At 56.6% G+C, this 25,684-nt stretch overlaps 8 protein-coding genes across 8 annotated transcripts; 5 read left to right on the plus strand and 3 right to left on the minus strand.

Annotated features, from left to right (window-relative positions):
* Nucleotides 1-2,412: 2,412 nt before the first annotated feature.
* COL26b_000899 (uncharacterized protein) lies at nucleotides 2,413-4,492 on the plus strand (the record flags this gene model as incomplete). Its single annotated transcript, XM_053173862.1, has 3 exons — nucleotides 2,413-3,231; nucleotides 3,297-3,600; nucleotides 3,678-4,492. 3 exons carry the CDS (start codon nucleotides 2,413-2,415, stop codon nucleotides 4,490-4,492), a joined length of 1,938 nt encoding a protein of 645 aa, XP_053041979.1.
* A 578-nt stretch (nucleotides 4,493-5,070) lies between these two features.
* Nucleotides 5,071-6,240, minus strand: COL26b_000900 (uncharacterized protein; the record flags this gene model as incomplete). The annotated part of the gene is made up of 1 exon (XM_053173863.1): nucleotides 5,071-6,240. The coding sequence occupies one exon, from the start codon at nucleotides 6,238-6,240 to the stop codon at nucleotides 5,071-5,073; it is 1,170 nt and encodes a 389-aa protein (XP_053041980.1).
* Nucleotides 6,241-9,494: 3,254 nt separating this feature from the next.
* On the plus strand, nucleotides 9,495-11,554 carry GND1 (phosphogluconate dehydrogenase (decarboxylating) gnd1; the record flags this gene model as incomplete). The annotated part of the gene is made up of 5 exons (XM_053173864.1): nucleotides 9,495-9,508; nucleotides 9,855-9,882; nucleotides 10,043-10,567; nucleotides 10,623-11,057; nucleotides 11,114-11,554. 5 exons carry the CDS (start codon nucleotides 9,495-9,497, stop codon nucleotides 11,552-11,554), a joined length of 1,443 nt encoding a protein of 480 aa, XP_053041981.1.
* Nucleotides 11,555-12,309: 755 nt separating this feature from the next.
* On the plus strand, nucleotides 12,310-14,585 carry COL26b_000902 (uncharacterized protein; the record flags this gene model as incomplete). The annotated part of the gene is made up of 3 exons (XM_053173865.1): nucleotides 12,310-12,348; nucleotides 12,407-12,670; nucleotides 12,723-14,585. 3 exons carry the CDS (start codon nucleotides 12,310-12,312, stop codon nucleotides 14,583-14,585), a joined length of 2,166 nt encoding a protein of 721 aa, XP_053041982.1.
* Nucleotides 14,586-16,644: 2,059 nt separating this feature from the next.
* Nucleotides 16,645-18,541, plus strand: COL26b_000903 (uncharacterized protein; the record flags this gene model as incomplete). Its single annotated transcript, XM_053173866.1, has 2 exons — nucleotides 16,645-16,849; nucleotides 16,905-18,541. 2 exons carry the CDS (start codon nucleotides 16,645-16,647, stop codon nucleotides 18,539-18,541), a joined length of 1,842 nt encoding a protein of 613 aa, XP_053041983.1.
* Nucleotides 18,542-19,016: 475 nt separating this feature from the next.
* Nucleotides 19,017-19,882, minus strand: COL26b_000904 (uncharacterized protein; the record flags this gene model as incomplete). Its single annotated transcript, XM_053173867.1, has 2 exons — nucleotides 19,017-19,487; nucleotides 19,625-19,882. 2 exons carry the CDS (start codon nucleotides 19,880-19,882, stop codon nucleotides 19,017-19,019), a joined length of 729 nt encoding a protein of 242 aa, XP_053041984.1.
* Nucleotides 19,883-21,157: 1,275 nt separating this feature from the next.
* On the minus strand, nucleotides 21,158-21,993 carry COL26b_000905 (uncharacterized protein; the record flags this gene model as incomplete). The annotated part of the gene is made up of 2 exons (XM_053173868.1): nucleotides 21,158-21,238; nucleotides 21,292-21,993. The coding sequence occupies 2 exons, from the start codon at nucleotides 21,991-21,993 to the stop codon at nucleotides 21,158-21,160; spliced, it is 783 nt and encodes a 260-aa protein (XP_053041985.1).
* Nucleotides 21,994-22,998: 1,005 nt separating this feature from the next.
* On the plus strand, nucleotides 22,999-25,469 carry COL26b_000906 (uncharacterized protein; the record flags this gene model as incomplete). The annotated part of the gene is made up of 3 exons (XM_053173869.1): nucleotides 22,999-23,194; nucleotides 23,275-25,290; nucleotides 25,345-25,469. The coding sequence occupies 3 exons, from the start codon at nucleotides 22,999-23,001 to the stop codon at nucleotides 25,467-25,469; spliced, it is 2,337 nt and encodes a 778-aa protein (XP_053041986.1).
* Between the last annotated feature and the right edge of the window lie 215 nt (nucleotides 25,470-25,684).

Here is a 25,684-nt window from a genome sequence, read left to right on the forward strand (position 1 = left end):
CCCCGCCCCCGGGGTCTGTGTAAGTAGGCATAGGATTGTGGCTCGGTCTAGACCTCCATGTGAAAAGGCGGGACAACACGGCCAAGCTGAGAAACAACTTCGTCTATTCGAAAAGCAAACGAAACGACCCGAGGCAAGATCTGTTGGATGGCTGATAGCAAAAGCCTGTTATTGTGCTTGGAAGTCTCGGAAGAAACGGGGCTCCAGAAACAACGACAATGCAACGGTTGTTTAGAGTGTGTGCAGATCGTTTGTTAATCAGCAGGACAATTCAATATGAACTTGGAATTATTGATTTTAAACTTTTGCCAAACATGTCGACAAGTTCGACTTGACATTTCGGATGCTCCTCGGGAGCAGCGGGTCGCGGCACTGTCCGAGAAACCGGCTCGGTAGGCAAGTCTTGATTTCTGGGCGGCAGATTGGTCCGAGGAGGGAAGACGATGGACGGACAGGCGAGGTAGACACCGCACGGCGAGCAGAACGGTGCTGGATGCATGGTAGCAGTGGTGTGTGCGAGTGCGAGTGGGGTCTGGTCACCCGAGCACTTTCTACTTGCACGAGCGACCACATGGCTACGTGAACCTTAACCGACTGCAAGGACACCTCCCACGGCTGCGGTAGAAGCATGTGTGTGTGGTGTTGGTCTTGGTGTTGCGGTCTGGTTCACTCGGATGCGGCTGCGGTGTGGCCCAGCCAGTCAGCCAACTGAAGAACCTACCTGTGACTCTGAGCGTGAGAGACGGCTGGACCAAGCTTAAATCGAGTAAAGGCGTGTGAAACTCGGGAGGACACTTTTCTGCAATTCTTCGGACGACGCTTCCCTGCCGGTTGCCAGCCTGCCCGCCTCCCGGTGTCATGCGTCGAAAAGGCATGGGAGAAATAGGATTAGGGGAGCTAGCTGTTAAAGTGTGCCTTAGTCTTTAGGTTGGCATGCTGTAGCTCACCTCGCCTAAAGGCACCATAAAGTCAGGCAATCTTAAATCCCCTTTCAGGTACGGATACCATTACCCAGCCTCAGGAGAGCAGGCTCAGGAGTCAGGTCAGGCCAGAACTCAGGGGAAATAAGGTAGGTCGTTGAATGAATTGTGAAAATCAGTCAGGCAGTCGGCCATTGGCACACGGCGGGGACGATGAGCCGTCGAACGGGGCCCAGATTGATGACTCAAAGCAGACGGCGTGTTGTTGTGATAATGCGGGCAATGCGTTGGTTTGTTGCCGTTAGGTTGCGGTCAGGTAGCAATGTGTCCATGACCAACAAGCCAGACAAGAACGACCCAGTATTTCCTTCTCTCTGGGCTTCCAAGTTCCACGATGGCCCATGATCCTCAGCTCCCGAGGTGGGATGCGGATGGATGCAAGATGCACTAACAGCGGGGGAGAACAAGTTGTCGACACTATGGACCGCTTCCAGTTTGCCAGGAGGACCCGGAAGGCCCGCGGAACGCAGGTAGGTAAGGTAAGCAACGGCGAACGGTACCTGATCGCACCGCAGCACAGGTGTTGCCAGTCCAGTCGGGGTCCGGTGCATTATGCTGGTTGCATTTCTCATGGGGTTCGCCTCTCTCTCTTGGAACAAAGGGCAATCAGTGGTGCTCATCACTGTGAGCTGGCATGTCACAGGGAGCCGAGGGGAAGGAATCCCTGAGCAGGCGACCCTGACCGCTCCAGTCCTGCAGCAGCAAATCCACGAGCCGTCTCCACCGTGAGGCGCGCCAAGATTGGGCCCACATCTCATCAGCGAGACACCGCGACGACTGCCTGTGATTGGCCGGTAACTGGCGGTAAGCCTGCATAGCGTACATTGCGCTTGCCTACAGGGCAGAGGCACGCTGAAAAAACCCCTCCCCAGCGTGCCAGCCCAGCCCACACTCCTCGGTGGCCGCCCACCTCACACTCATCGGCTGGTGTGGGCGCGACACTGGGGGTCCAGAAATGATCCGCACTGCCGTGACCATCTCCGCGCCTCTCCAGTGTCTCGCGACGGTGGAAGTCTGTCTGCCACTTCCTGCCTCCCCCTTCTACTAAGCAGTTAGCACAGCAGACCATAGCAAAAATCCAAGCACCGAGCGGCAGCAAGCCCAGCTCCTCAACCAGCCAGAGCTGCAAATGACCGCGCCCAGCTCCTCGTCCCGACCCCGAACCCAAAAGACCAAGCAAACTAGTCCCAGATCCAGCCAGACCAGTCTCCAGAACTAGACCCAGACCCAGACCCCCCCGACCCATCCAATCCATTTCATTCACACACCCCGTTCGTTGGCTTGTTCGTTGTACGAAGTACCGTACCGCATGCCTTACCGTACCGTACCTTACCTCACGCTTTACCTACCTTGCCGAATGGCAAATGCACCTGCACCGGGACCTATCCTCCAGCCCCAGCCGTGAACCGCCCGGTGGAAACCAGATTTAATCATGTCCACCTCCTCATCAGATTCCTCATCCCTAGTGCATGTGCTGCCTCCCGACCCCAGTCGCTCTTCTGCTCCCAGTGCCATATCATCTTCTCCCGACCCCATTGACCTCGACGACGACGCCAACTCGTCATCCCACGATACGGACACACATCTCCACCACCAGAACCGTCGTCTCCTGAGCCCGTCGCCCTTGCTCCTCCCACCACCCAAGTCTCCTTCACCTGGACACGCGACCAGCGACTCTTCCGTGGATGACCCCCGGCCACGAGACCAACACGCCGATCCTGCCCACGCTTCTCCGCGCCTGGGCTCCTCCTACTCATCTTCACTTAACCCGTCTCCTTCCCGTCAGCAACACTCGCCCGTCGCCCCTGTCGCCGACGACAGCAACGACATAGAGATGGAGCCGTTGAAAGAGACCGGCCATCGCCGGCGCAGGAGCAGTCTTATGCAGAGCGCCGGCTCCAGCAACCACCACCGAACCCCTTCACGAGGCCACAGCGGAAACCTGCTCGAAGAGCCCAAGATCTCGGAAGAGGACATGGGCTCATTGCCGTCTGCCTCCAAAGACATCGACAACGATAGCTTTTCCGATGAGGACCTCCACGACGATGAGGAGACCGGCTTGACGAAGAAGGACAAGAGGAGAAAGAAGCACAAGAAGCGGAACAACAGGAGGTTAGACCAGAGAATAGCGCCAGGGGGAGGCGTCACAGCCGAAGAGAAGAAGGAAGCAGACCAAAATGTCATCAGGAGGTCAATGATCAATATCGTGTTAATCCTGCTGTGGTACCTGTTTTCTCTCAGCATCTCACTGGTAAGCAACAATATCCCCCTTCCAGACCGTCAGCGTCACCTCGAGCTGACAATCGATTCCCCTAGTACAACAAATGGATGTTCGACAAGGACCACCTCAACTTTTCCTTCCCCATGTTTACGACTGCATGCCACATGCTGGTACAATTCGCCCTCGCCTCTTTGATATTGTTTTTGATCCCCTCCCTGCGCCCGTCGAATGCGCAGCGCCACTCCGACCTGGGTCGTTCACGGCACGAGTCCGAGCCAGAACGGCCGCTGATGACGAAGATGTTCTATCTGACGCGAATTGGCCCATGCGGTGCCGCGACGGGCCTCGATATTGGCCTCGGAAACACTTCCCTCAAGTTTATTACTCTTACGTTCTACAGTACGTCCTTGATCCTGGCCGATATTCGATATTGAATTGCTAACCAAGTCCAGCCATGTGTAAATCATCTTCCCTAGCCTTCGTCTTGATTTTCGCCTTTTTGTTCAGACTCGAGAAGCCGACGTGGCGTCTCGTTGCCATTATTGCGACCATGACGGCCGGTGTGGTGCTCATGGTCTCCGGAGAGGTCGAGTTCAACCTGGCCGGCTTTATCCTCGTCATCTCCGCGGCCTTCTTCTCCGGTTTCCGCTGGGGTTTGACCCAAATTCTGCTTCTACGTAACCCTGCGACTTCGAATCCCTTTTCTAGCATCTTCTTCTTGGCGCCGGTCATGTTCCTTACCCTGATCGTCATCGCCATCCCTCTCGAGGGCTTCCCCGCTCTCATCAAGGGTCTCGGGGTGCTCGTGGAGGAATGGGGTCTCCTCATGACCCCTCTGTTCCTGCTGTTCCCCGGCTGCATCGCGTTCCTGATGACTGCCTCCGAGTTCGCTCTGCTGCAGCGTACCTCCGTCGTCACCCTTTCGATTGCGGGCATCTTCAAAGAGGTCGTCACCATCTCCGCCTCAGCCATTGTGTTCCACGACCGCCTGACCCCCGTCAACTTTGTCGGTCTCATCACCACCATTGGCGCCATTGTGGCGTACAACTACATGAAGATCGTGAAGATGCGCGAGGACGCCCAGAAGGAAGTCCAGCGCGGCCACATGGAGGCTGCCGAGTCTTCTGGCTCCAGCGGCAGCGATAACGACGATGGCGGTGAGGAGACGGGTCTGCTGCGCAACAGCACCGACTACGAGGACAACCTCGTGACGGCGGATGGCGACATCATGCCGAACCCGAGCCACACGGCGCAGGAGTCGAGGACGGCTCAGGCCCACCGCGACAATTAGACGCGTGGCTTTCTATCTCTTTTGTCGTATTTTGGGTCAAGAAAACAAAACAAAACTGTACATTTGGAAGCAAGCATATCTGGCCGGTTGGCAGACAGGGAAGGCAAGGAGTTTGTTTTTGCAGACTTATCCGGGCAGAGACAACCTGTACCGAGATCTTTGAAAGAGTCTAAAACGGGTCGTGGCTTATGAGACCCAAGGGTTTCAAGAGGGCCACAGAGGATGAGAAGCTTGCATATTGAGATGGATATACCCTACTGGCGACAGTAGACGGAAGACGGGAAGCAAATCAAGGGGGGACATGTCAGACTGCCGGGTTTGAGTCCCCCATCATTAGTGTAATGGCCAAGAGGTTAGACACGCAGAGAATCAAGAATATGTCATGACCAAAAAGGTTTTCATGAGTGAATTCGTTTCTATGTTTTGTAATGCATTGTACGGTTTATTACATGGGTATGCTTTCTGCCTCCAACTCCAAACGCCGCTTTCGAATGCTCAAAATCATGTAGGGGATGCGACTGCCTGGGCGTCATAGGAGCCACCGCGAAGCAAGCGTGCAACTAGGCCAACGAAGAACCTTAACCGAGGAGCTTGAGACCGTTCTTGGTCTTCTGGCCGGGCTTCGTGACGCCGTGGTGATGTACCGGGCCGAGGTGGGGTTCATACCCGCCGCCGCCCTCGTGCTTATTCCCACCACCGCCGCCGCCGTGGCCAGAGTGCTTCTTGTTCTTCTTGTTGCGGTGGTTGTGGTGGTCCTTCTCCTTGACATTCGTGATTTTGATCTCGGTGTTGGCCTTGCGGACGACGACGGGGTGGCTCTGGATGTATTTTCCGTTCATCTCCTTGGCGGCCTGGAAGAAGTCGTCGGCGTCGCTGAAGGAGACGAAGCCGTAGCCCTTGGACTTGGCGGTGCGCTTGTCGCGGATGACGCGCGACTTCTGCACGGATTTCCACCGCGAAAAGGCCTTGAGCAGCGAGTCGTCCGTCACCTCGCCGGCGAGGTTGCCGACGAAGAGGCGCAGGTGGCTCGGGTCCCACTCGGCGAGGGTGTCGTCGGACCACTTCTTGCCGCCGCCCTCGCGGACGACCGTCTTCTTGCGCTCCGGGGGCGCGTTAGCGGCGGCGGCGGCGGCTGCCGGGTCGGGGATGTCGGTGGCGTTGGGGCCGGTGCTGCCGAAGACGTTGGGGGTGCCGCGGCCCGCTGCGCCGGAGGCGGTGGCGGAGGCTGATGCCGAGGCGTCTTTGGAGGTGTAGGCGCTCTGCCACTGGGCTATTTGCATCGCCATGTCCGGGTCGTAGTCGGAGGCGCCTGCTCCGCCCGCGGCGGGGGCGGCGCCGGGGACGGGGAAGGGGTTGCGGATCTGCGGCGCGGCGGAGTAAGACGCGGTCGAGGGGGGAGTGGTGTAGCTGCTCGTCTGGCCGTAGCCGCCGGGGGCGCCGCCGGCTTGCGGGTATTGGTGGTACGAGGGCGGTGCCTGGTAGGGGCCGGCGCCCACGGAGGGCGAGGCATGTTGTTGGGGGTATGACGGGTATGAGGGGCCATAGTTGCTGGCCGCGGGTGCGCTGGCGTAGCTCGGTGCGCTCGAGTAGGAGGAGGGTGACGCGGTGGACGCCGCTCCGAAGGCGGGCTTGAAGGCGGACTTGAAGCCGCCGGACGACTTTGAGGGGGGAGGCCGCGCGGGCAGAGACGGGTGGGATGGGTTGCTGGAGGCGCCGCTGGAGATACCTGGAGGCGGCGGGTAGGCCATGATGAATGACTGCGGATAATGTGGAGGAGGATTTTTTTGGTTTGGGCTCCTTCGCAAAGAACAAGACTTTGCGCGGTGTTGTTTGTGTGTGTTGAACGTACCTCTGAGCCTGGGTATTTCCTGCTCAAAGAGATTTCCCTTAAGCTTTGTGTCTTTGCTGCAGCCGACGTGTGGCGTCTGGTGTTGTCGCAAATGGCAAAGGATCTGGGTGTTGTTGGTGATGTACGGGCAGGATGTGATGATATTGGCGTCGCAGCCTCGGCGAAAGCCTTGGAATGTGTGGCTGAGAACAAGCTTTCTATGGTCACGTGTATCACTGTGGCTGGAACATGTCAGCGGAGCCGGTCGGTGCTTTCAGTGTTCCACGCCCCTCTTCGGATGGTGGGTCCGCAACTGCCGTCGATCACGGGCTTACATAATTCAATCGCCAGCAAATACCGAGGTCACTCCGTGCAGTTCCATCCGCCAAGGCCCAGCAGGTCGCCAGAATCAAGCGGAAAACAAGCGGACGGAATTTCCGTCTTGAGCCATTTCTCCCATGTGGTATCGTTCCGCTCGGCTGGGTTCCTCGGCCGCCCGAGTTCCTTACCACCCGTTCCTGCATCAGACGCATTTTATCCGTCGAGAAATATCAGACGGACATGGCGGATAATTGTTAGTGCAATTATTCTGTGTCTCTTCCACGTCCCTCCTTACATGGGGAATTGACATCATGGCGTCCGGAGAGGGCCCGTTTGAGGCCGCTGCGACTGCCACGGTCAGGTCCATGCCAATCAATAATGCGCGTGGATTCCTAGCGGAGCTCCAGCGGAGTTGTCAACCGACGTCTCCGACCCGTGCAAGTGCGACCGATCCAAGGCCCGAAGGCGGCGATACGGTGTTAGGTGTTTAACCCCCACCTAAAGGTTGCCCCTCGTTTCCTTTGTCACGGCCCAGATTTGTGAGCACCACTGAGCCAGGCCCGAGGCCGAAGTGTGGTGGCATCAGCATGGACGGATTTACCGTCGATTGCGCCTCCATCCACACCTTGAGGTACCTTGGGAGATGGAGGTGCGATATTTTCTGTCCCCCTCCGGCTGAGCAAGCAAAACGCGTGGGGCACCCCAACGAACCCAATAGATTGAATTCGCTGCTCCGGCCAAGCAGTCCAACTGGAGGAAAATGGAGCGGGCTTTTCTGGCTACGGCCAGCTTCGGTTTGGTTGGGACCGACTTTTGCCTGGAGACTACACACCATTGAAGCGCATCGTGATTTGTCGCGTATTCTGCGCGAGTCCCGCTGTCTGCTGGCGAGTCTTTCCAGGGATAGTAACAGCCAGGGATGCCAGCTGCGAGGCGCATGCAGACGCGGATGCGGCATCGCTGCCTTCTTCAAGCGAGGACAAGACAGCAGATGCGTTGAGGTTGGGTTTGAGTGGTCACTGGCAAGGCTGCGTTTTTTTGTTTTTTTTGCGGCCTTCCCTCCGAAGACTAACGGCCAGACGGCATCACGCCGAGAGCTCGCATTGTGATCAAAGGCAGCGACGCGACGCCGCCCTTCCTCCCATCTTTCAAGGGTCCATGTCCGGAGTTTCTGGAAGCCATGCTGTGCTCTGCTATGCTGGAACGGCCCGGAGCATGGGAGGGGGTGTTTTCCCATGCTGAAGAAACGGAATTTCCTCAAGTGCAGTCCGGGGCATGAGGCACATGCTGGTTTGTGCAGGGCGGCTGCTCGAGTGATAGCTCGACTGCACCGTGTCTCTTGTTTCTCGCGGTCGCCTTTCGTCGGCGTCCCCCCTGACTGTCGATGAACGGTCCAAGAGCGGGCGAAGCGAACGAGCGAGCGAGCACCGGAGCTCCGTTGCGTTGGGAGGGTGATAATATATGCCGCCAGCCCACTGTCTCTCTTGCGTTGCCCAACCTTGCGCAAATAAGGTATCGTGGGCAGTGGACGTGGGCGTGGACAGGGACAGATTAGCAGGAGCCCCCCGCGTGAAGTTAGACCGAGCGCAGAGTGATTCCTCCGCGGCCGTGGGTTGCGAAACGTCAGGGTCTGACGCATCAGGTTTGGATACCGGAGTCGCACCTCGTCTCTTCCTGGAACACGCAGAGTGTGAGGCAGAAACTCGCGGCGGCCAATGGGAAAGGGTGACTATCGCCGAATCGGACCACAACAGGACGGATCCAGAAGCGCCTTTTTGCAAGGAGTCAGGACCGTCTTTCGTCAAGGCTGGCGCGCCTCTGCTTGACTAAAACACCACCGGCGTGGAGCAGGCATGATGGTCGTTGCTGGGCCGCCATCCGCCGCGCGGGCCGGCTGACGGCCACAATGCGGTAGCTGTGTACACCGGCGTCGCAGCGTGCTGATGAGCAAAGCGACGGGTCCAAGTTGGTACCTGCTCACGGCGCTCTCTAGTCAGAGGACATGATGCTGCTTGATGCTATTCGTTTTGTTTGTCAATCATCATGTTGCAGGTCTGTGTTCCCTGCAAAACGGCAATACATACAGGCAAGCTGCAAAATGTGTTTAGGCAAAGATGCCAGACGGGGGAGCCGGGCTGCTGACAAGAGCGAGAAAGATGAGGTAGCAGAAGAACATCGTCATAAGTGCCCCTCCATGACAAACCACCCAATTGGAGGAGGCAGCACAAGGGGCCTTGATGGAGCACCTTGGCTGGTGGTGACGATGCCGTCCCTCTTCTTTCTGCCTCTGTCTCTCGGTCTCTGGTCTCTCTGTATCTCTCTCTCATTGCGTGGACGGAAGCGCTGGAAGAGCTGGTGGGAAATGCCAAAGATACATGGCCAGTACATGTTGCCCATGAGTAAGCTCCGTCAACAAAGCCAATCGCTCCAACCGGCGTCCCGCTTTTCTGCCCAGTCTTTGGCTTTCCCTCACGCAAAAAGACGAAAGTCAGCCGTGGGCGTTTCCCACAGCAGCGATGGCGGCGATGAAGCACCAGGTACCGCACCATGTACGCCCTGTGCCTCCTACTGCGTGGGAGTACTTGGAAGCTAAGAGTGGGAGTGTGCAGGTTGTCATGGGGGGGCCCCTGCCCCAATGCAAACCACCCCCCTCCCATTGTCCCCTCCTACCCCTCCGTCGACCCTCCCCCTACAAACTTCGTCCGGGTTGACGAAAGCTCCAGCTTCTTGTCCTCTTGACACATTCCCCTTGAGATAAATAACTCGACGCTCCCGCAGTCTTCGTGGAATCGCGCGTTTGAACCTCTCCTCCATCAAAACACCCCTACATTTTCATACCGACCAACCGCCATCATGTCTGGACCAGTGTAAGTATCATCTGCTTCATTCCCCTCCCCCGTCGCTCCAAAGCAAATTACCCCACCACCCCGCTTCCGGCCTCCGAAGCCTCACGACGACATCATGATGCTGGCCAATTCGCGCAGCTGTGTGTATTGTCGTGAGGTTGAGGAGGTTGGACGGGTTCACGGGAGGTGCCAATGCATATTGGCCGTGAGCTATCAGCTTCTCTCGCAACACCTCATGCTCATACAACCAGCGCTCGTCTTGCCAATATCGTGGCAAGCGTTGTGCCAGCTCCGAGGTCCCGCCCCGCTTTACTTCGCGCCCGAATACTCAAAATCCGGATGTGAATAGTAGCTAACCACATCGCAGCGCTGATATGGGCCTCATCGGCCTGGCCGTCATGGGTCAAATAAGTCTTCCAAAACCCTTCCCGAATGATTGAGAAGCTAACAAATAAATTACAACATTATCCTGAACGCAGCCGATGCTCGTGCACCCTTTATTTGGCCTTTCCCGGCCGTTTTGAAGTTATACAGAAGTTGCTGACCTTTATATAGCACGGTTTCACCATCGCCGCCTTCAACCGTACCGTGTCCAAGGTCGACCGATTCCTGGCCAACGAGGCCAAAGGCAAGTCCATCGTCGGCGCGAAAGACTTAGGCGACTTTGTTTCAAAGCTTAAGAGCCCTCGCCGTGTGATGCTCCTCGTCCAGGCTGGCAAGGCTGTCGATGACTACATCGAGAACCTCCTCCCCCTCCTTGAGAAGGGCGATATCATCATCGATGGTGGTAACTCTCACTTCCCCGACACCAACCGCCGCACCAAGTACTGCGAGACCAAGGGCATTCGCTTCGTTGGCTCCGGTGTCTCCGGTGGTGAGGAGGGTGCCCGCTACGGCCCTTCCCTGATGCCCGGTGGTAACGAGGAGGCCTGGCCCCATCTGAAGGAGCTTTTCCAGAGCATCGCCGCCAAGAGCGACGGCGAGGCCTGCTGCGACTGGGTTGGTGACGAGGGTGCCGGTCACTACGTCAAGATGGTCCACAACGGTATTGAGTACGGTGACATGCAGCTCATCTGCGAGGTATGTGTTGACGATGCTGGCCCCAATAACTGACATCAACTAATATCACGCTCAGGCCTACGACATCATGAAGCGCGGTCTCGGCATGTCCAACAAGGAGATTGGTGACGTTTTCACCAAGTGGAACACGGGTGTTCTCGACTCTTTCCTGATCGAGATTACCCGCGACATCATGTACTTCAACGACGACGATGGCACTCCCCTTGTCGAGAAGATTCTCGACCAGGCTGGCCAGAAGGGTACCGGCAAGTGGACTGCCGTCAACGCCCTTGACCTTGGCATGCCCGTCACTCTTATCGCCGAGGCTGTCCTTGCCCGCTGCCTGTCCGCCATCAAGGAGGAGCGTACCAAGGCCTCCGGTCTTCTCCAGTACGTTGGCCGCAACAACAAGTTCGAGGGCAACAAGGAGCAGTTCATCGACGACCTCGAGCAGGCTCTGTACGCCTCCAAGATCGTTTCCTACGCTCAGGGCTTCATGCTGATGCAGGAGGTACGTGACGTTTTTTCCCAAACTTCCACGATGCAATGCTAACGAGCTTTTTGTAGGCCGCTAAGGAGTACGGCTGGAAGCTCAACAAGCCCTCCATCGCCCTCATGTGGCGTGGTGGCTGCATTATCCGCTCCGTCTTCCTCAAGGACATCACCAACGCTTACCGCAGCAACCCCGACCTCGAGAACCTCCTCTTCGACGACTTCTTCAACAAGGCTATCCACAAGGCCCAGCCCGGCTGGAGAGACGTCGTTGCCAAGGCTGCCCTCCTCGGTATCCCGACTCCTGCCTTCTCCACCGCCCTGTCTTGGTTCGACGGCTACCGCACCAAGGACCTCCCTGCCAACCTTCTCCAGGCCCAGCGTGACTACTTCGGTGCTCACACCTTCCTGGTCAAGCCTGAGTTGGCCAACGAGAAGTACAAGGCTGGCGAGTACCACCACGTTAACTGGACAGGTCGCGGAGGCAACGTCTCTGCTTCTACTTACAACGCTTAAAAGGATTTTTGGATGGGTTACGCGTAGACTAAGGAAAGGGCACAAACTATTATGATACCTGGTATAATGGTGCCAGGCGAAACGAAATGAAATGATTCCTCCCATTTGATTTTGATATCGCATAAAAGTGACAGTTGCGTGAGACAGTACCGTGAAGAGAGAACCATCAACCACTGACATGTGGCGTGAAAATTGGAAAACCACCAGTTGACTTGGACAACCGAACACTGCGAACCAAGGATGGGGGTTTTTCAAAGCTAGGTTGAAATTGACTACATTTCAACTTGAGGCAAGTTTAGTTGCATTGAACTGAACTTGGTTCCGATTGAGGCCTGCAATAGTATCATGTTGACGGCTGACAAATATAATTTCGAAGACAAAGATTCCGTAAGAGAAAAAGGCATGAGAACCTCCGCTGAGGCATAAGCCTTTAGGTACCTAGGAAAGCTATCCGCGCACGGACCCAAGACGGAGACCTTTCTGGTTGGCTTTGGCGCGACAGGGGTCACCTCAGGCACCTCAGCCTCGTCGCGAGAAATTTGGGGACGCGAACCGACCTTCAAGCCAGTTCAACCATCAACCCCAGCCTTCCCACATCTCGCACGCATCCATCCATCAACGTCACTTTGCGCACTTCTCTTCCCACGAACGAGATTGCAAGTTGATGGAAAGATTGATTGCTTTGCGCCAATAAGAATCGCGCATCGAGGACGGCCAATCACGACCATATCCAAAATCCGCGACCGCGACCCATCATGGCTCAGGATCCGAGTGACGGAATTGATCAGGAGCTTGTACGCAGCGCCGCCCTGACGCGCATTTGATGAAGACGCATCGCTAACGTCTCGACAGCTGAGCCATGCTCATCTGATTTCCGCGAACCATTATGCCGACCAGGCACGTGTCGATTTGAACCAAGTTACGAAATGGCTTTTGGCCGCCCCTCAAGTCGCAAAAGACAAGGCCCCGTTCTTCTGGACCTACCTCGATAGACCCCGCGACGGCCAGATTTATCTCACATGGCAACCGCTCAAAAGGCTTGGAACCAACTTCGCCAGCGATGGCATGATCTGGGGCCCTGAGCAATACCACAGACAAGACGTTGGCAATGGATTGGTATGCTGCCTGTTTGTCACGCCGTTGGTCCCATTACTGACAATGGACATAGTCTCTCGAGATCCACTACATCAAGTCGGGTTTCATCCCCGGCGAGTCGGTCGCCATGCATGCCCGCCGCAGATTCCGTCTTGTGCCTTCGCAGACAGGTGTGATGAACGCGCCGCAGCCCGATATCAGCCTCTGGATCGTCCACTACGGGCCGTCGGACCCTCCTGACCGCGTGCCGGTCAACCTTATTCCCGTCTCCCAAGATACTCAGCACATCATGGCCACCCGCAACCACCTGCAGAAGTGCGGTCAGATTGCTCGCAAGGACTTCATGTTATCCGACCGTGCTAGCTGGCCAAGTATCCAGTTCCCCCGCAATGGAGGACGACCTCAGATGTACAACCCTCCAGCCCCGTCACGGAGGGTTCCTCAGCAGATGGCCTACCCTCCCTCTGGCCCCTCGGGTCGCCGTGGCCGCCAAACCCAGGCTCAAGCCCAGGCCCAGGCTCAGGCGCAAGCCCAGCAACAAGCCTTGGCGCACGCCGAAGCCCTGCACGACGATGAGGAATTGGAGAAGGACCTCTTTGACCATCTTACTCCCAGAGACGTTTCCTTTGCGCGGTACCAGCAGAACCACGAGTGGATGGAAGAGATCGTTTCTTCCCCTTACGGTCTCGCCCAAATCGCACCGCCTGATCTCGGACTTGGCCTTAAGGGTGAGCTCGCATCTTTGACCGATGGTATTTTCACGGCACAAAGCGCGAATGCACTTACTGAGGTTCCTCAGAAGCCGTACATTGGTCGGTTGGAGCCTGGTCTCGCAGACGAGTTCAGAAAGAGAGTCCAAGAACATCTCGAGACGACAAAAGCGGAAATGGAGAAGATGAAGGCAGAGCATGCAAAGAACCTGGCTAGTCTAAAGGCCAGCTCCGTGTTTGTGGATGCAGAGAAGGAGGTCAAGAACTCCATTCAGGAGCGGGGCCCGGAGATTTGGCGTCTGGAGGGCCATTCCACAGATGCGGACGACAACTCTGGCACATGGTCTCAAAAGCACAACAAGAAGGTGGATGACATCGTGGCGCAAGTCGAAGCCAACCTTGGCCGCCATATTGAGGTCCTTCACAACGTTCATCGTATCCAGGATGGCGGCTTCCAGGAGCCGGCCCCTGAGCCCGTGAAAGAGCCAACACCAGCTCCGCCGCCTGCGGCTTCTCCACAAGCTCCGGCGGCAGGCGCTGAGCCAAGCGGTACCGCCTCCCGGCGACCCTCTCAGGCCGGTTCTCAACATAGTGGCGTTATGGTCGGCGACTCGGACATCGACATGGGCGGCACTGCTGCGGGTCTCCTTGATCAAATGCACACTGGCTTCTCTGCCACATCTACTCCTGTCAACAACTTCCCCACACCACAGGCTCACCTTTCAGCGCTCAACTCGAACGCCGGCACACCGGCCAACGCAAACGCGCCTTCGCCGGCGCCAGTGCCAACAACGATCCCTGAAGAGTCAGAGGTCCAGTCTGTCCCATCTGGCGGAGAGGACGTCACAATGGGCAACACAGAACCTCCAAAGGATGCACCCACCGCGCCTGACCAAGGGACTGGCAGCGGGGACTGGGTGATGGTACCTAAGGGGGGTGCATCGCCGGACCCTGCCGCCGCGGCCAACGCCAATGCGACTGAGAGTGAGGCCCCGAAGCCGACTCCCAAAGCTCCTTCTGCCGCCGGTACCCCTGCCGGAGAGACCCCTGGTGGCTTCAGCTCCCTCGGCGATCTCGATTCTGCCGGCGATGCAATGGCGAGTTATGGAGCATCGCTGGGTGATGGCTTGGACATGAACGCGGAAATAGATGACTCTGCTTTCGGTGATGCTTTCCACGGCATCTCCAACACGAATACGCCTGGAAACCAATCTGAAGGCGCTTAGGGGACGGTCTGCCTTCAGTGATGCTTTCCTAGGCTTGTCTAAACCCAATACGATATTGAGGGAAATCAGAGAATGCTTCGGAACTGCTTTTGCAGAAAAGTATCTGTGATAGATTATGATGTAAATTTAAGACGATGTTTTTCTTGGGCAGAGAGAGGACTACACAACATGCTGGCCTCTGCTGGGTTCGCGGTGATGGTTTTGGGTCTGTATGGTATCAATCAAGTAGGCGACTGGAGAATGTCACGGATGCGTCCGTTTTCAGGCCGCTGTTTTCTGTATGCGATAAGTCAACTAATGAACTCGTGAGGCGCAATTGCTTTCTGTTGAATACTATCTGCCGAATACTTACCAAATAACATCAATGGCCATGAAGGATATCGACAAGGACAGCGTCAATAGCGACAGTGATAAATAGTGGTAGTCACATTGGATCAGGGTGCGAGCTCCCAGGATGCTGCTTTACGACTGTCGATCCACCGCCACACACATCTTTCCGTCTGAACAACAGCGGCATAAGGTATGGCCAACCCATGATGGATCAAGCATATTTCTTGACCTAAACTTTATCAAGGCCGAAGCCTTAGGTATATGAAGTTCCACTTCCCTCCTGGACTTTTAATCTATCGTATGGCTTTAGCACGGGTGTCAAAATGCTTATTCACGTCTCAATCACACAAGCGTCTTTTACGTAAGACCGAGTCTGGACTATCATTTTCGCCAAGGGCGACTATGGCTGGGGGCCAACAGCGCCATCGAGGTGACCATCGAGAACAAGATCAAACACGGAGAAAATGGTGATACAGGGCGGTTCATCCCCAGAGCGACTTGCTTGCGTTGACAGGGGCTTGGTCAGTGCGCGTTGTTAGTGAGACCGCCTGGTCTCTGTGGATTTCACTAACATGGATCCACTCTGCGGCTTGGTTCCGGGCGGGAGGTTTGAGTTTGATCAGCTCAAGGACGTCGTCTCAGCCGCCGCTTTGCACCGGCCCCTGTCATCCCGACTTTCATTCAACCTCCTCAACGCACCAAGGCGTTCATCCATCCCGCCGGGTCATCAAACGAGGATTGGACGAAACTGCGCTGCTTATACATTTACATGCTTAAAGACACAAATCAACTCAAGCTTAATTGCAAGTTTAAGACGAGAGCTTGAGAGCTGTGGGCAACCAATTGGGTCTTTGCCTGTCTCGGGCTTCACTCTACGGTCTATGAGACCTCAACCATGAAGCCGCGCAATGCGGCTCACACACTACCAAGCGGCTAGTGACGACGCGCCGAGCTTGAATACAGCCAAGCGATGCAAGAGGCCGGGATCGCGAAACCAGGCTTCGCCTCTTGCGAGATCCCCCTCCCGCACCAGTGCCCACCCCATTGCGATGGATGGTTGTTTCGCAATCCTCCGTCACCGCGTTGGGTGCCCCCGAGTGGCTGGGCCCACCCTTCGGGGAGAAATGTTTCTCAATGCCACCCATTGCGTCCAGGCCCCGGCCCCGTCAGCCAATCTATCGTGCGACCTCATACGCCGCTCCGAAGGGCTCGGTAGCGTGTGTCGGCCGATGAGACGCCCCCAGCACCCCTGCCGAGCCTTTTCTCTCCTAAGCTTGAAGCCTTGAGATGACGTCCAGGGGGGGTTCACCCTTGGGCCTGCCACAAGTATCCACTGTCTGGGGTGGTAACGTTGACTTACACGCGAGGAGATCCATATCAAAGCCACCAGCCCGAGTTTTGCGGCTCTTGGGACGGCTCTTTGCCTCCCTTTCTTCTGGTTTCTCCATTCTTGTTCGCTTCTCACTCATTACTTGTGTGCGCCTTTCTTTCTAACTGACGATCCTTTTTTTTGTGGTCGTTGGTTAATGTTTTCGATTCTCTAGTCAACCCGTCTGCAGGCCAGCTTTTCTTAAGCAATCCCTTCGTTACGTTCTTTTTCGATTCGACCTCGATACCCGTGCCCTAGTTGGCCGTTTTTTTCTACTCCCGTAATTCTTCTTCTCGAGGACCTTTTGACGATTAAGCCGACCCCAGCACGACTCTTCTATCAACAAAAGATTTGGACGAAATGCGTTTCACAAAGTCTCTGGCTCTGCTGGCTAGCATTGCCTTCGCCGACGCCCAGTTCACGAAGCCCCTGGCAGGAGATTATTTTAACATTGGCGAGAAATTTGCGATTGAGTGGGAGACGGCAGGCTTGCAGGGACCTATCAACATCGACCTGGTACCCAGCGGAGTGACGGATGGTTCAGTTGTTGCGGAGAGGATCGGCGGTAAGGTCATCGTGAAGGATGGCTTGGGGATGTGGTATACTAACAAGAGTGACAGAGCAAATCCAGAATGTTGGTCGGCTGTACTGGGCACCCGATGCCTCCATCGCGGCCTTTGACAGCTTCATGATGGTCATCACCGATTCTGCCAAGGCTACCGTCATGTCCCAGTCGTTCAAGATCAACCAACTTACGGATCAGCCCATCGTCCAGACCTACGTCGGAGCTGAGGTTCAGATTCTTACCAAGCCGCCCAACGCCCCGGAGACGATTTACTCTGGTGACTTGCCACCCGAGGCCACCCCTGCTGGACTCGTTGTCGAAGCTGCTCCTGCGAAAGCTGCTCCTGCCAACGGTACGATTCCTGCCGCTCCTGCCAAATCCAATGCTGCTGGCGACGCTACTGCGCCGGCAGAGACCGCTCCCGCGGCAACAACTCCTGCGACTGGCGGTCGCCGCAAAGGCAAGGGAAAGGGCAGAGGAGGCAACAGAAACAGTGACGGCGCTGAAGCAACTGCGGCCCCGACGACTTCTGCCGCGGCAGGACAACCTGCAGCTGGCGGCAACGGCACCGACGCAGCGCCTTCCCCCATCTTCTCGACGATCGATCCCGCTGGAGGCGGCGCTGCTGCTCCTTCGCCTGCTCCCATCAAAAACAACCAGACCGCACCTGCAACAACACCTCCCGCGACTGAACAGAGCCGTGTCTCCATCAAGCCATCTGCGACACCCACCGCCTCCCTTCCTCAGGTTCTCATTCCGCCAAAGAACTCCAGCACTCCCGCCGAGGCATCTGCCACCCAACCGGCCGTTCTTGTCCCTGGCAACACGACTGTTCCGGCCGTTTCTACTCCCGCCGAATCCAAGGTTGCCGTTCCAGCTAACACGACTGTGCCCGCTGCCACCTTGCCTGCGGTGCTTGTCCCCCCGGCTAATACCAGCACTCCCGCCGAGACGGCTGCGGCTTCCGCCTCCCTGCCCCCGGTTCTCATCCCGTCGAACACGAGCGCTACCGGACTGCCAGCCATTCCCGCCACCGAGCCTGCTGCCGTCGCCCCGGTCCCTATCCCTTCTGCTCCCCCGGCCGATACAAGCGCTCCAGCACCTCCTGCTGCCGCTCCTCCCGCTACCACGCCCTCGGAACTCCCCGCCGCTACCGCCGTCAAGCCGCCTCTCAACCCAGTTCAATCTTCTCCCCCGGTGCCCTCTGCGGTGACGACCCCCAGCTCCAGTGTCGCACCCGCAACGCCGACACCTAGCACTGGCAGCGGCGACAAGGAGAAGGGCAACAAGAACGGCAGCGAGAAGGGCTCCGACGCGGGAGGCAACGCGGAAAGCAGACCCCCTGTGGCAACCGCGCCGTCCTCGACCGTTGCGTCCACACCTGCTAGCTCTCAGTCTGCCGGCACGGGCTCGAGGCCGACCGCAGTGCCGCAACTGGACACCCCCGCCGACCCTACCACCATTCCCCGCCTCGGCGCGATCATCTCGCTGCCGTCTTCCCTGATGACTTCCATGGTGCTAGCGAGCAATATCCAGGCCCAGGGAGTCGCGGCACCTACGACCGGTCTCGTCTTTGCCACGTCCCCTCCCTCGGTCCTCACTACATCTGGCGGAAGCAGGCAGGCGCAGAAGAGCTATGTTGCTGCGCTCGTTGGCGGTGCTGCAGCTCTTGCGGTCACGTACGTGCTGTAGACGGTGGACAGAGAAGAATGATGACATGATAATGGTTAAGAGGGGCGAGAGCGAAAAGGTAGCGTAAGGGATTTCCTTGTCCATAATTGTAAGATGCTGGCGCCAAGTGGTTTTTGAATATCACAAACTACAACATATCAAAAAAGGAAATAAATCAGATGGCCAGATTCGCATACTGGTATTTGTTTTGAGAAACTCTGTTGGACAGGCTTGGGGTTCGGCAATAACCCTAAAGTCTCGTATCCTTTTGCCTTCTAGCCAGTACACCTCAATCAATTCTTCTCTATGTCAATGTTTGTCTTACTGGGTTGACCCCCCTTTCCGTGCGTCCATCACCTCGAGTCGGTCGTTCAGACTGGAGCCTCCCATTATACCAAAAAGAAACACGTCCGCTGGAAAAACAAGCGCTGTGGATAAGCCATAAAGGTACACTCGTATTGGTTGTTAGGTTCCATACACCATAGCTGTTTCCCGTCTAGCTCTCGGCACTCGGGTCTCCTGGGCTGTTCGAAGCATCATATGCATCAATGTCGAAGAACTCGGAAACGGGATCCGCCTCCTCTTTTGCCTTTTCGTCCTCATCCTCAGGAGGCTGCGGACCATCAGAGTCGAGAGGAGCGGTGATGGGGCTCGACGGTCTCGAAGTACTCGATGATGATGAGCCCGAACCGGAAAAGTCAGGAGTTCGCGTCAGATCTTCTTCGGGTTCCTTCGGGGGCAAAATCCCCAACGGGTTGAGCAACCGACGAGGGTCGATGGCGTATTCCACGTAACATCCGATTTCAGGTCTGCCGACCTCAGGACTAATAAAAGGGGGGTTAGAGTCTGCTTCTTGAGCAATTGTGGAAGAGGTTGGTATGAAATCCATCCAGATGGAGAAAGCAGCAAATGACGAGCTTCCAGCACTGACCTCGAGAGAAGCCTTAGGATCTTGGGGTACACCCGGCTGCGAAGTTGTGAATGGTTCGGGCGGGCTTCCTCAGTAGCTGCCTGTGCGACGATTACGATATCGCCTTGGGGATGGTCTATCGTACGTCTGGATACCGAATAAAGTGAGAGGTTGAGGAGCGGTGCAGGATGTACAAGATTCCTCAAGTCATCTTCGATGGTCTTCTTCAGCGTCTTCCCCCATCTCGGAATGGGCAGAAACCACTGGACGAGGAAAGGACGTCCGTCTATTTGAGCTGCGTTTTTGCGGTTGAGCTCGGTCTTCAGGCGTTGAAACGGGGTGAGAAACGCCAGTAGTCCGTCTGTTCTGTCGCTGATGGGGAAGCTGGGATCGTGGGCAGTGCTGAAGCCTGCACCGTAAGTGGTGTACCTGAAGGAGAAGACTGGGGCCATGATATGTTGCTTTCAATATCCAGAAAAAGAAAAAGAGGTACAGGGATTGCTGACCTCTTGTGATGTTGTTAGCTAAAAGTGATGAGGGTGGTGAGATTAAGCACCTGTGTCGGATGGATTCCAGAGAGAAGTGATCTGTATTCTCGTCCCTTCAGGAGACATGAGCAGTTTCCCACAGAAAGGAGGCTGTCCCAACATGGCAGGCACTGGTGCCATTGGTGGACCAACAGTGAGACAAGCTGGCAAGATCTCAATCGTCGAGGACATCTCTTTCTTTGCCGGTTCAGAAACATTCTTGACAGGTTGAGAAAGTTGAAGAAAGAGGTCTCAGGGGTTGCTCAACACCTGCCGGTTGAATAAGAGATCCTGCTGTTCAGTCACAAGACAGCGGCGGCGTGCGCTACTGATGTCTCTTGATAAGCAGAAACAACTACCATGGCCCCGTTTCTCTGGCCAAATAAGTATTACAAAGGAGGGAAGGGCATTAGATATGCTTGTCAGACCAGATTGGCGTATTCCTGCTGGTGTTCGCCCAACTCGATGACTTGAGCTCGCACGGAAATAACATTAAGGGGTTCAACTGCTGACTTACTGACAATACCTGCGGTTTTTTGAGACGAATATCCATTTGATTGCTACTGCCTATCCGACCTTGGACTTTCGGTCCCTCGTACCTGCTATTGCTAGGTACCAGGCCCTGCTTCGTTGACTGAACGACCGACCATATATAACAACCAAGGTACTGCATGCGCGGCGAACTTGGAGATGAACGTCTGCCTTTCTACGATGGAAGTCATAGGGCACACTGCCCGGAAAGCCAACTGACAATGCCCAGCTAGAAAAACCCATGGTGAGTCCTCATGGTGAGTCCTGCCGCGTTTATAAATTTCAATATCACATCAGCTACTGCAGAGGCCTACCAATATGGCTTCTAGAATGTTTCATTAAATTCATGACTAAGTCATGCCTACATAACGACAGATGCGTCATCATGAATATCGCCCACTCGACTGCGTTGTTCTTCTGGGCCCCATTGTCACTGCTCGCCTTTCCACCTTGCCCACTCTTCCCACCGATGCCACCGTGAACGCGCACTGCGGACATTGCGATCTGAATTGTCATTGATTGGCGAATTGCATGGACGACATCGGCGGTGGGTGGTGAGTGACCTCCAACATGCTCATGAGGGGGGATATCTGTAACTAGAAGTCGCAGATAAAGCCGCTAGTACATGGGGTACACCGTTTTTCAATAGTCTGCTCATCAACATTCTGTCTATGAAGTAGCGGCAGTCTCATTGCCCTTGATACTGTAAGGACCCAAGAAGTCATCGCTGTTTGCGATTTCTTCCTTAACCTGTGGCAAGGCGTCAGTTCGTGTAGAAACGAATGGTCTTGATTTACACTTACAATATCCAGACCACCAACCAACTCTCCGTCGATCCAGAGCTGAGGGTAGGTTGGCCAGTCCGCATACTCCTTCAGCCCCTGCCGCACCTCGTCGTCTGCCAGGATGTTGAAGAAACCGTACTTGACGGAGTGCTCTCTCAAGATGGCCACAAGCTGTCTGGAGAAGCCGCACTGGGGCGAGCTAGGTGTGCCCTTCATGAAGAGCATGACTGGCGCGGCCTTGACGAGGTCCGCCAGCCTCTTGAACAGTTCCTCCTTGGCCTTGGCCGGGTCCACGGGCTCGTCGACCTGCATCGCGCTGGGCCCGTTCTCGACGCCCTGGTTTCCGTTCACCGTGACCGCGCCGGCGCCGGCCGACTTCTTGGCGTGTGTCTCGATCGCATTGCGCACCTTGACGGCGCTGCTGCCGCTGACGGTCTCGAGGACCTGGCCGTTGCGCAGGAGGACAAGGAAGGGCACTGCAGTGACATTGTAGGTCTCGCTAATATCGCTGAGCTCCTCGGCGTTTATGGAGACCCAGGAGGTCTCTGGGGGGCTGGTGACGGGGTATTCTGAGGCGAGGGTCGAGAGGACGGTGGCCATCTGCGCGCAGGGGGCGGCCCACGGGGCGTGGAAGGAGATGATGTGGAGGGTGGACGGCGGTGTGGAGGCGATGTGCTTCTCCCAGTCGGCGAGACTGGTGATCTCCGTGATCGTCGACATTGTGCGTCTTCGTGGATCGCGAACTCTTTTTTTTTCGGTAGTAGGTGTGAGGATTCTGAGGGGATGCGCGGGGGGTATCGGGGGAGGCGCAATCGGAATAGGGAGTCGCGGGATGGGTCGCGTGGGGTTGTACAAGTGAGGAAGAGATTCCAGAATGCGGACAGGTTCGGTCGGGTGCCGGATCACGAAATGACGAGCCAACGGCTGATAAACCCAGGGTCTCCGATACGGTGGAGGGGTATTTGGAGGGGCAATTCGTGATCGATGGCGACAGAAAAGAGCTTATGCGAGCGCAAAATTGCTTGTATCAGGAAAACGAGTCTATGGCGTGTGCTTGTGGTGCCTAGTTGCATAAATGGAAGGTCTGACTCAGCGAAACCACTCCCGGGTTCGCCCCGCCAGAGGGGAATGGGAGGCTCGAGGGGGAGAGCGAGAACGGCAGACAGCTCATTGGGCGCTGAGGTAAGTGGGAACACAGTGATCTCACTGTAAGGCATCCGGCCCCCTTCTGCGTGTGTTTGGGCGCATCCATTCTCTGATGAGTCGAAATGCGCTGTTCTCTGTGCCCCTCCCGCTTGCTGTGTTCGTACCTGAGCCCACTGTACCCCTCTATCTGTATTCGTACCTAAGCTGCCCTACCAGCTACCTAACCGCTCTTAGGTATGTTCCTGCCCCGCTCCGACACCTGGCAAGCCAAACGACTGCGTAACTCGCTGCCCGCGTATTGGAAGACGGTGGGACCGTGCTTCACCTCCAAGTTCTAGTTCCACCCGTGCTGCGCCTCTCCAATCCTCGGCTGCCCACGACTCTGCAATACAGGCGGTTGGTTTGCTACGTCAGCTTTCTTGCCCGTAAGACATAGGCGACTCTCCGACGGAGATCTTTGCAACCTGCCATCTTCCGCCTTTTCCTTTCTTTGCCCTCTTTTCCCCCCAATCTCACCAAGGAATCGACGCCTCATCAACCCGCGCCCACTGCTGGTCAAGCTCCAAGCAAACACTCGCAATGGCGTCACTCAACCTGTCCATAAACGGACCCTCGATCAAGAGCAGCTACCAGGGTGTCATCAACGGCCCGCCTCCGAGCTCGAGCTCGCCGACATACGCTCAATGGGCTTTGTTCTCGGTTCAAGCTCCTCTGGCTAATGCCTTCCAAGATACTGGTGCCAAGGAGAGCGTGCTTAAGGTCCAGGGCACTGGAGGTAGGTTCCTGGTCCCCATCCCGAGCTGCCGACGTCACATGGCGGGACACACGCTGACACGTCGTTTTCCCACGCGATAGATGGCGAGCTCTCAGAACTCATCGAAGACTTCAACGAGGGTCGCATCCAATTCGCTTTCGTAAAGGTCAAGGACCCTAATTCTGGGCTTCCCAAGAATGCCCTGATTGCTTGGTGTGGAGGCGGTGTCCCCGAGCGGACCAAGGGCTACTTCACCACCCACACAGCAGCCGTTTCCAAGATCCTCCACGGCTATCACGTCCAGATCACCGCTCGTTCAGACAGCGACCTCGAGCCGGAGAGCGTTATGCGCAAGATTGCCGATGCCTCCGGCGCCAAGTACTCAGCCGGCGGCTCCACGGCTTCCCCAGCCCCACCGCCAGTTGCTTCTAAGCCCGTATTCACTCCCACCACATCATCGGTTGGATCTGTCAACCCGATCGTGGCCGCACGAAACCGCAAGCCCGCGAACGTCGATGAAGACGGCTGGGGCGCCGACGCTCCCCCTGTCACCCGGTCGCAGCTCGAGAAGGTCGCGCCGGCATACAAGCCCACCAAGGTGAACATGGCAGAGCTCACGAAGCAGCGCCAAGAACCCTCCGGCTTCAATGGGAACAACTCTCAAGAAGACCGAGGCGACGTTGTAAGAGGGGGATACCAGCCAATCGGAAAGGTGGATATCGCTGCCATTCGTGCTGCCGCCAAGGAAAAGAACGACGACAGGCCGACTCCTGTGAAGGGTGCCTACGAGCCGGTTGGCAAGGTTGATATTGCGGCTATCCGTGCTAAGGCGCAGAAGCCCTCCGAGCCGGAGCCCGCCGCCGATGAAGAGCGTCCGAGGTCCCTGGCCGAACGCAGTGCTGCTTTTAGCCAGCCCGGGCAGTCGGAGCGCCTCACGTCTCTCCCCAAGCCAAAGGTCGCCAACAAGTTTGGTGGATCTACTTTCACTGGGACGAAGGCTCCCACGCCCGGAGGCATGGGCTTCGGCGCACCTGCCGTCCCGGCTGCTGCGCCCGTTGGAGCTGCCAGCCGAACCTTTGCTGACCAAGGCGGCAAGACGCCTGCCCAGCTGTGGGCTGAGAAGAAGGGCAAGACGGGCTCCATCTCGAACCCTGTGTCGCCTCCTATCACATCCCCCATTGGAGTGCAGAAGAGCGGAGAGTGGAAGAGTGGCTACTCCGGAAAGTCCTGGGCTCCTGTTCAGACCGCCGAATACAGCCGTGGTAAGATTAGCCAAGAGAACACTGGCGAGCAGGAGCGTGAGGCACCTGCCTCCCCCAGCGGTGGTGTTGGTGCCCTTCGCGATCGTTTCAAGGGTACTGCTCCTATTGCTGTGGGAGCTGCAGCCGTTGCCGGTGCAGCTGGAGGCGCCGCAGCTTATGCCGCTCACAATGATGCCGAGGAAGAAGAGGAGGAGGCACCCCCTCCTCCTCCTGCAGGCAGCCGACCGCCCGCTGGTGGATTCGCGCTCCCTGGCATGCCTCCCCGTCCCGCTCCCGAGGAGGAAGAGGAGGAGGAGGCCGAGCCGGACTCGCCCATTCGCGTTGCTCAACCAGTCGCTCGCGGAAACGAGGTCGAGTTCGAGCCCCCTGTCGAGCGAGAGCCTCCCAGGCCCATCCCTACGCAGGAGATTGAGGAGGAGCTGCCAAGAGAGGAGGAGCTCCACGAGGACAACAACGCTGGCCGCGGTGCGGCGGCAGCAGTTGCCGAGCAGCAGTTTGGCCAGGAGCAGGTTGCTGCCGGTCAGGCACAAGGTGGCGGTCACCGTGCGTTGATTCAGTACGATTACGAGAAGGCTGAGGACAATGAGCTTGAGCTTGTCGAGGGCGAGTACGTCACCAACATTGAGATGGTTGACGAGGACTGGTGGATGGGCACCAACTCTCGTGGCGAGAGCGGTCTGTTCCCTAGCAACTATGTGGAGCTCGTCGAGGACGAGGCCGAACCGGCACCAGCAGCGCGTGCGGCGCCTCCCCCCGCCCCGGCTCAAGCGGAGCCCGAACCGGAACCGGCGCCGGCGGCCGGCAGCGGTCGGACTGCTACGGCTCAGTTCGATTACGAGGCTGCGGAAGATAATGGTAAGATTCCACGCCCACTGCTACCGAGTGAGGTCATGCTAACTGTGCTTTCAGAACTTTCATTCCCCGAGAACGCTACGATCACGGATCTCGAGTTCCCCGATGAGGATTGGTGGTTCGGTTCCTACGGCGGCAAGCAGGGCTTGTTCCCTGCCAACTACGTCCAGCTTGATAACTAAGTATGGGTTGATGAGAACAGATAGAAAAGTCTTTATGACGGCCAGCGAATAGTCTTGCTTTGAGCCCCTATAGCTATTTGCATTCTTAGGTTGCAGAGGGTTCAGGGTCCCGGTGGAAAATAAAATTACACGTGGCAACATGATGATTTTTATTGTTGAAGTGTGTTTCGTGAAATATGTTGAAGACGGATCGTCGCTAACGAAGTCTTGTTGTT

This window comes from Colletotrichum chrysophilum (genome assembly GCF_026319265.1).
Source record: "Colletotrichum chrysophilum strain AFK26 chromosome Unknown scaffold_4, whole genome shotgun sequence".
Classification (NCBI taxonomy): domain Eukaryota; kingdom Fungi; phylum Ascomycota; class Sordariomycetes; order Glomerellales; family Glomerellaceae; genus Colletotrichum; species Colletotrichum chrysophilum.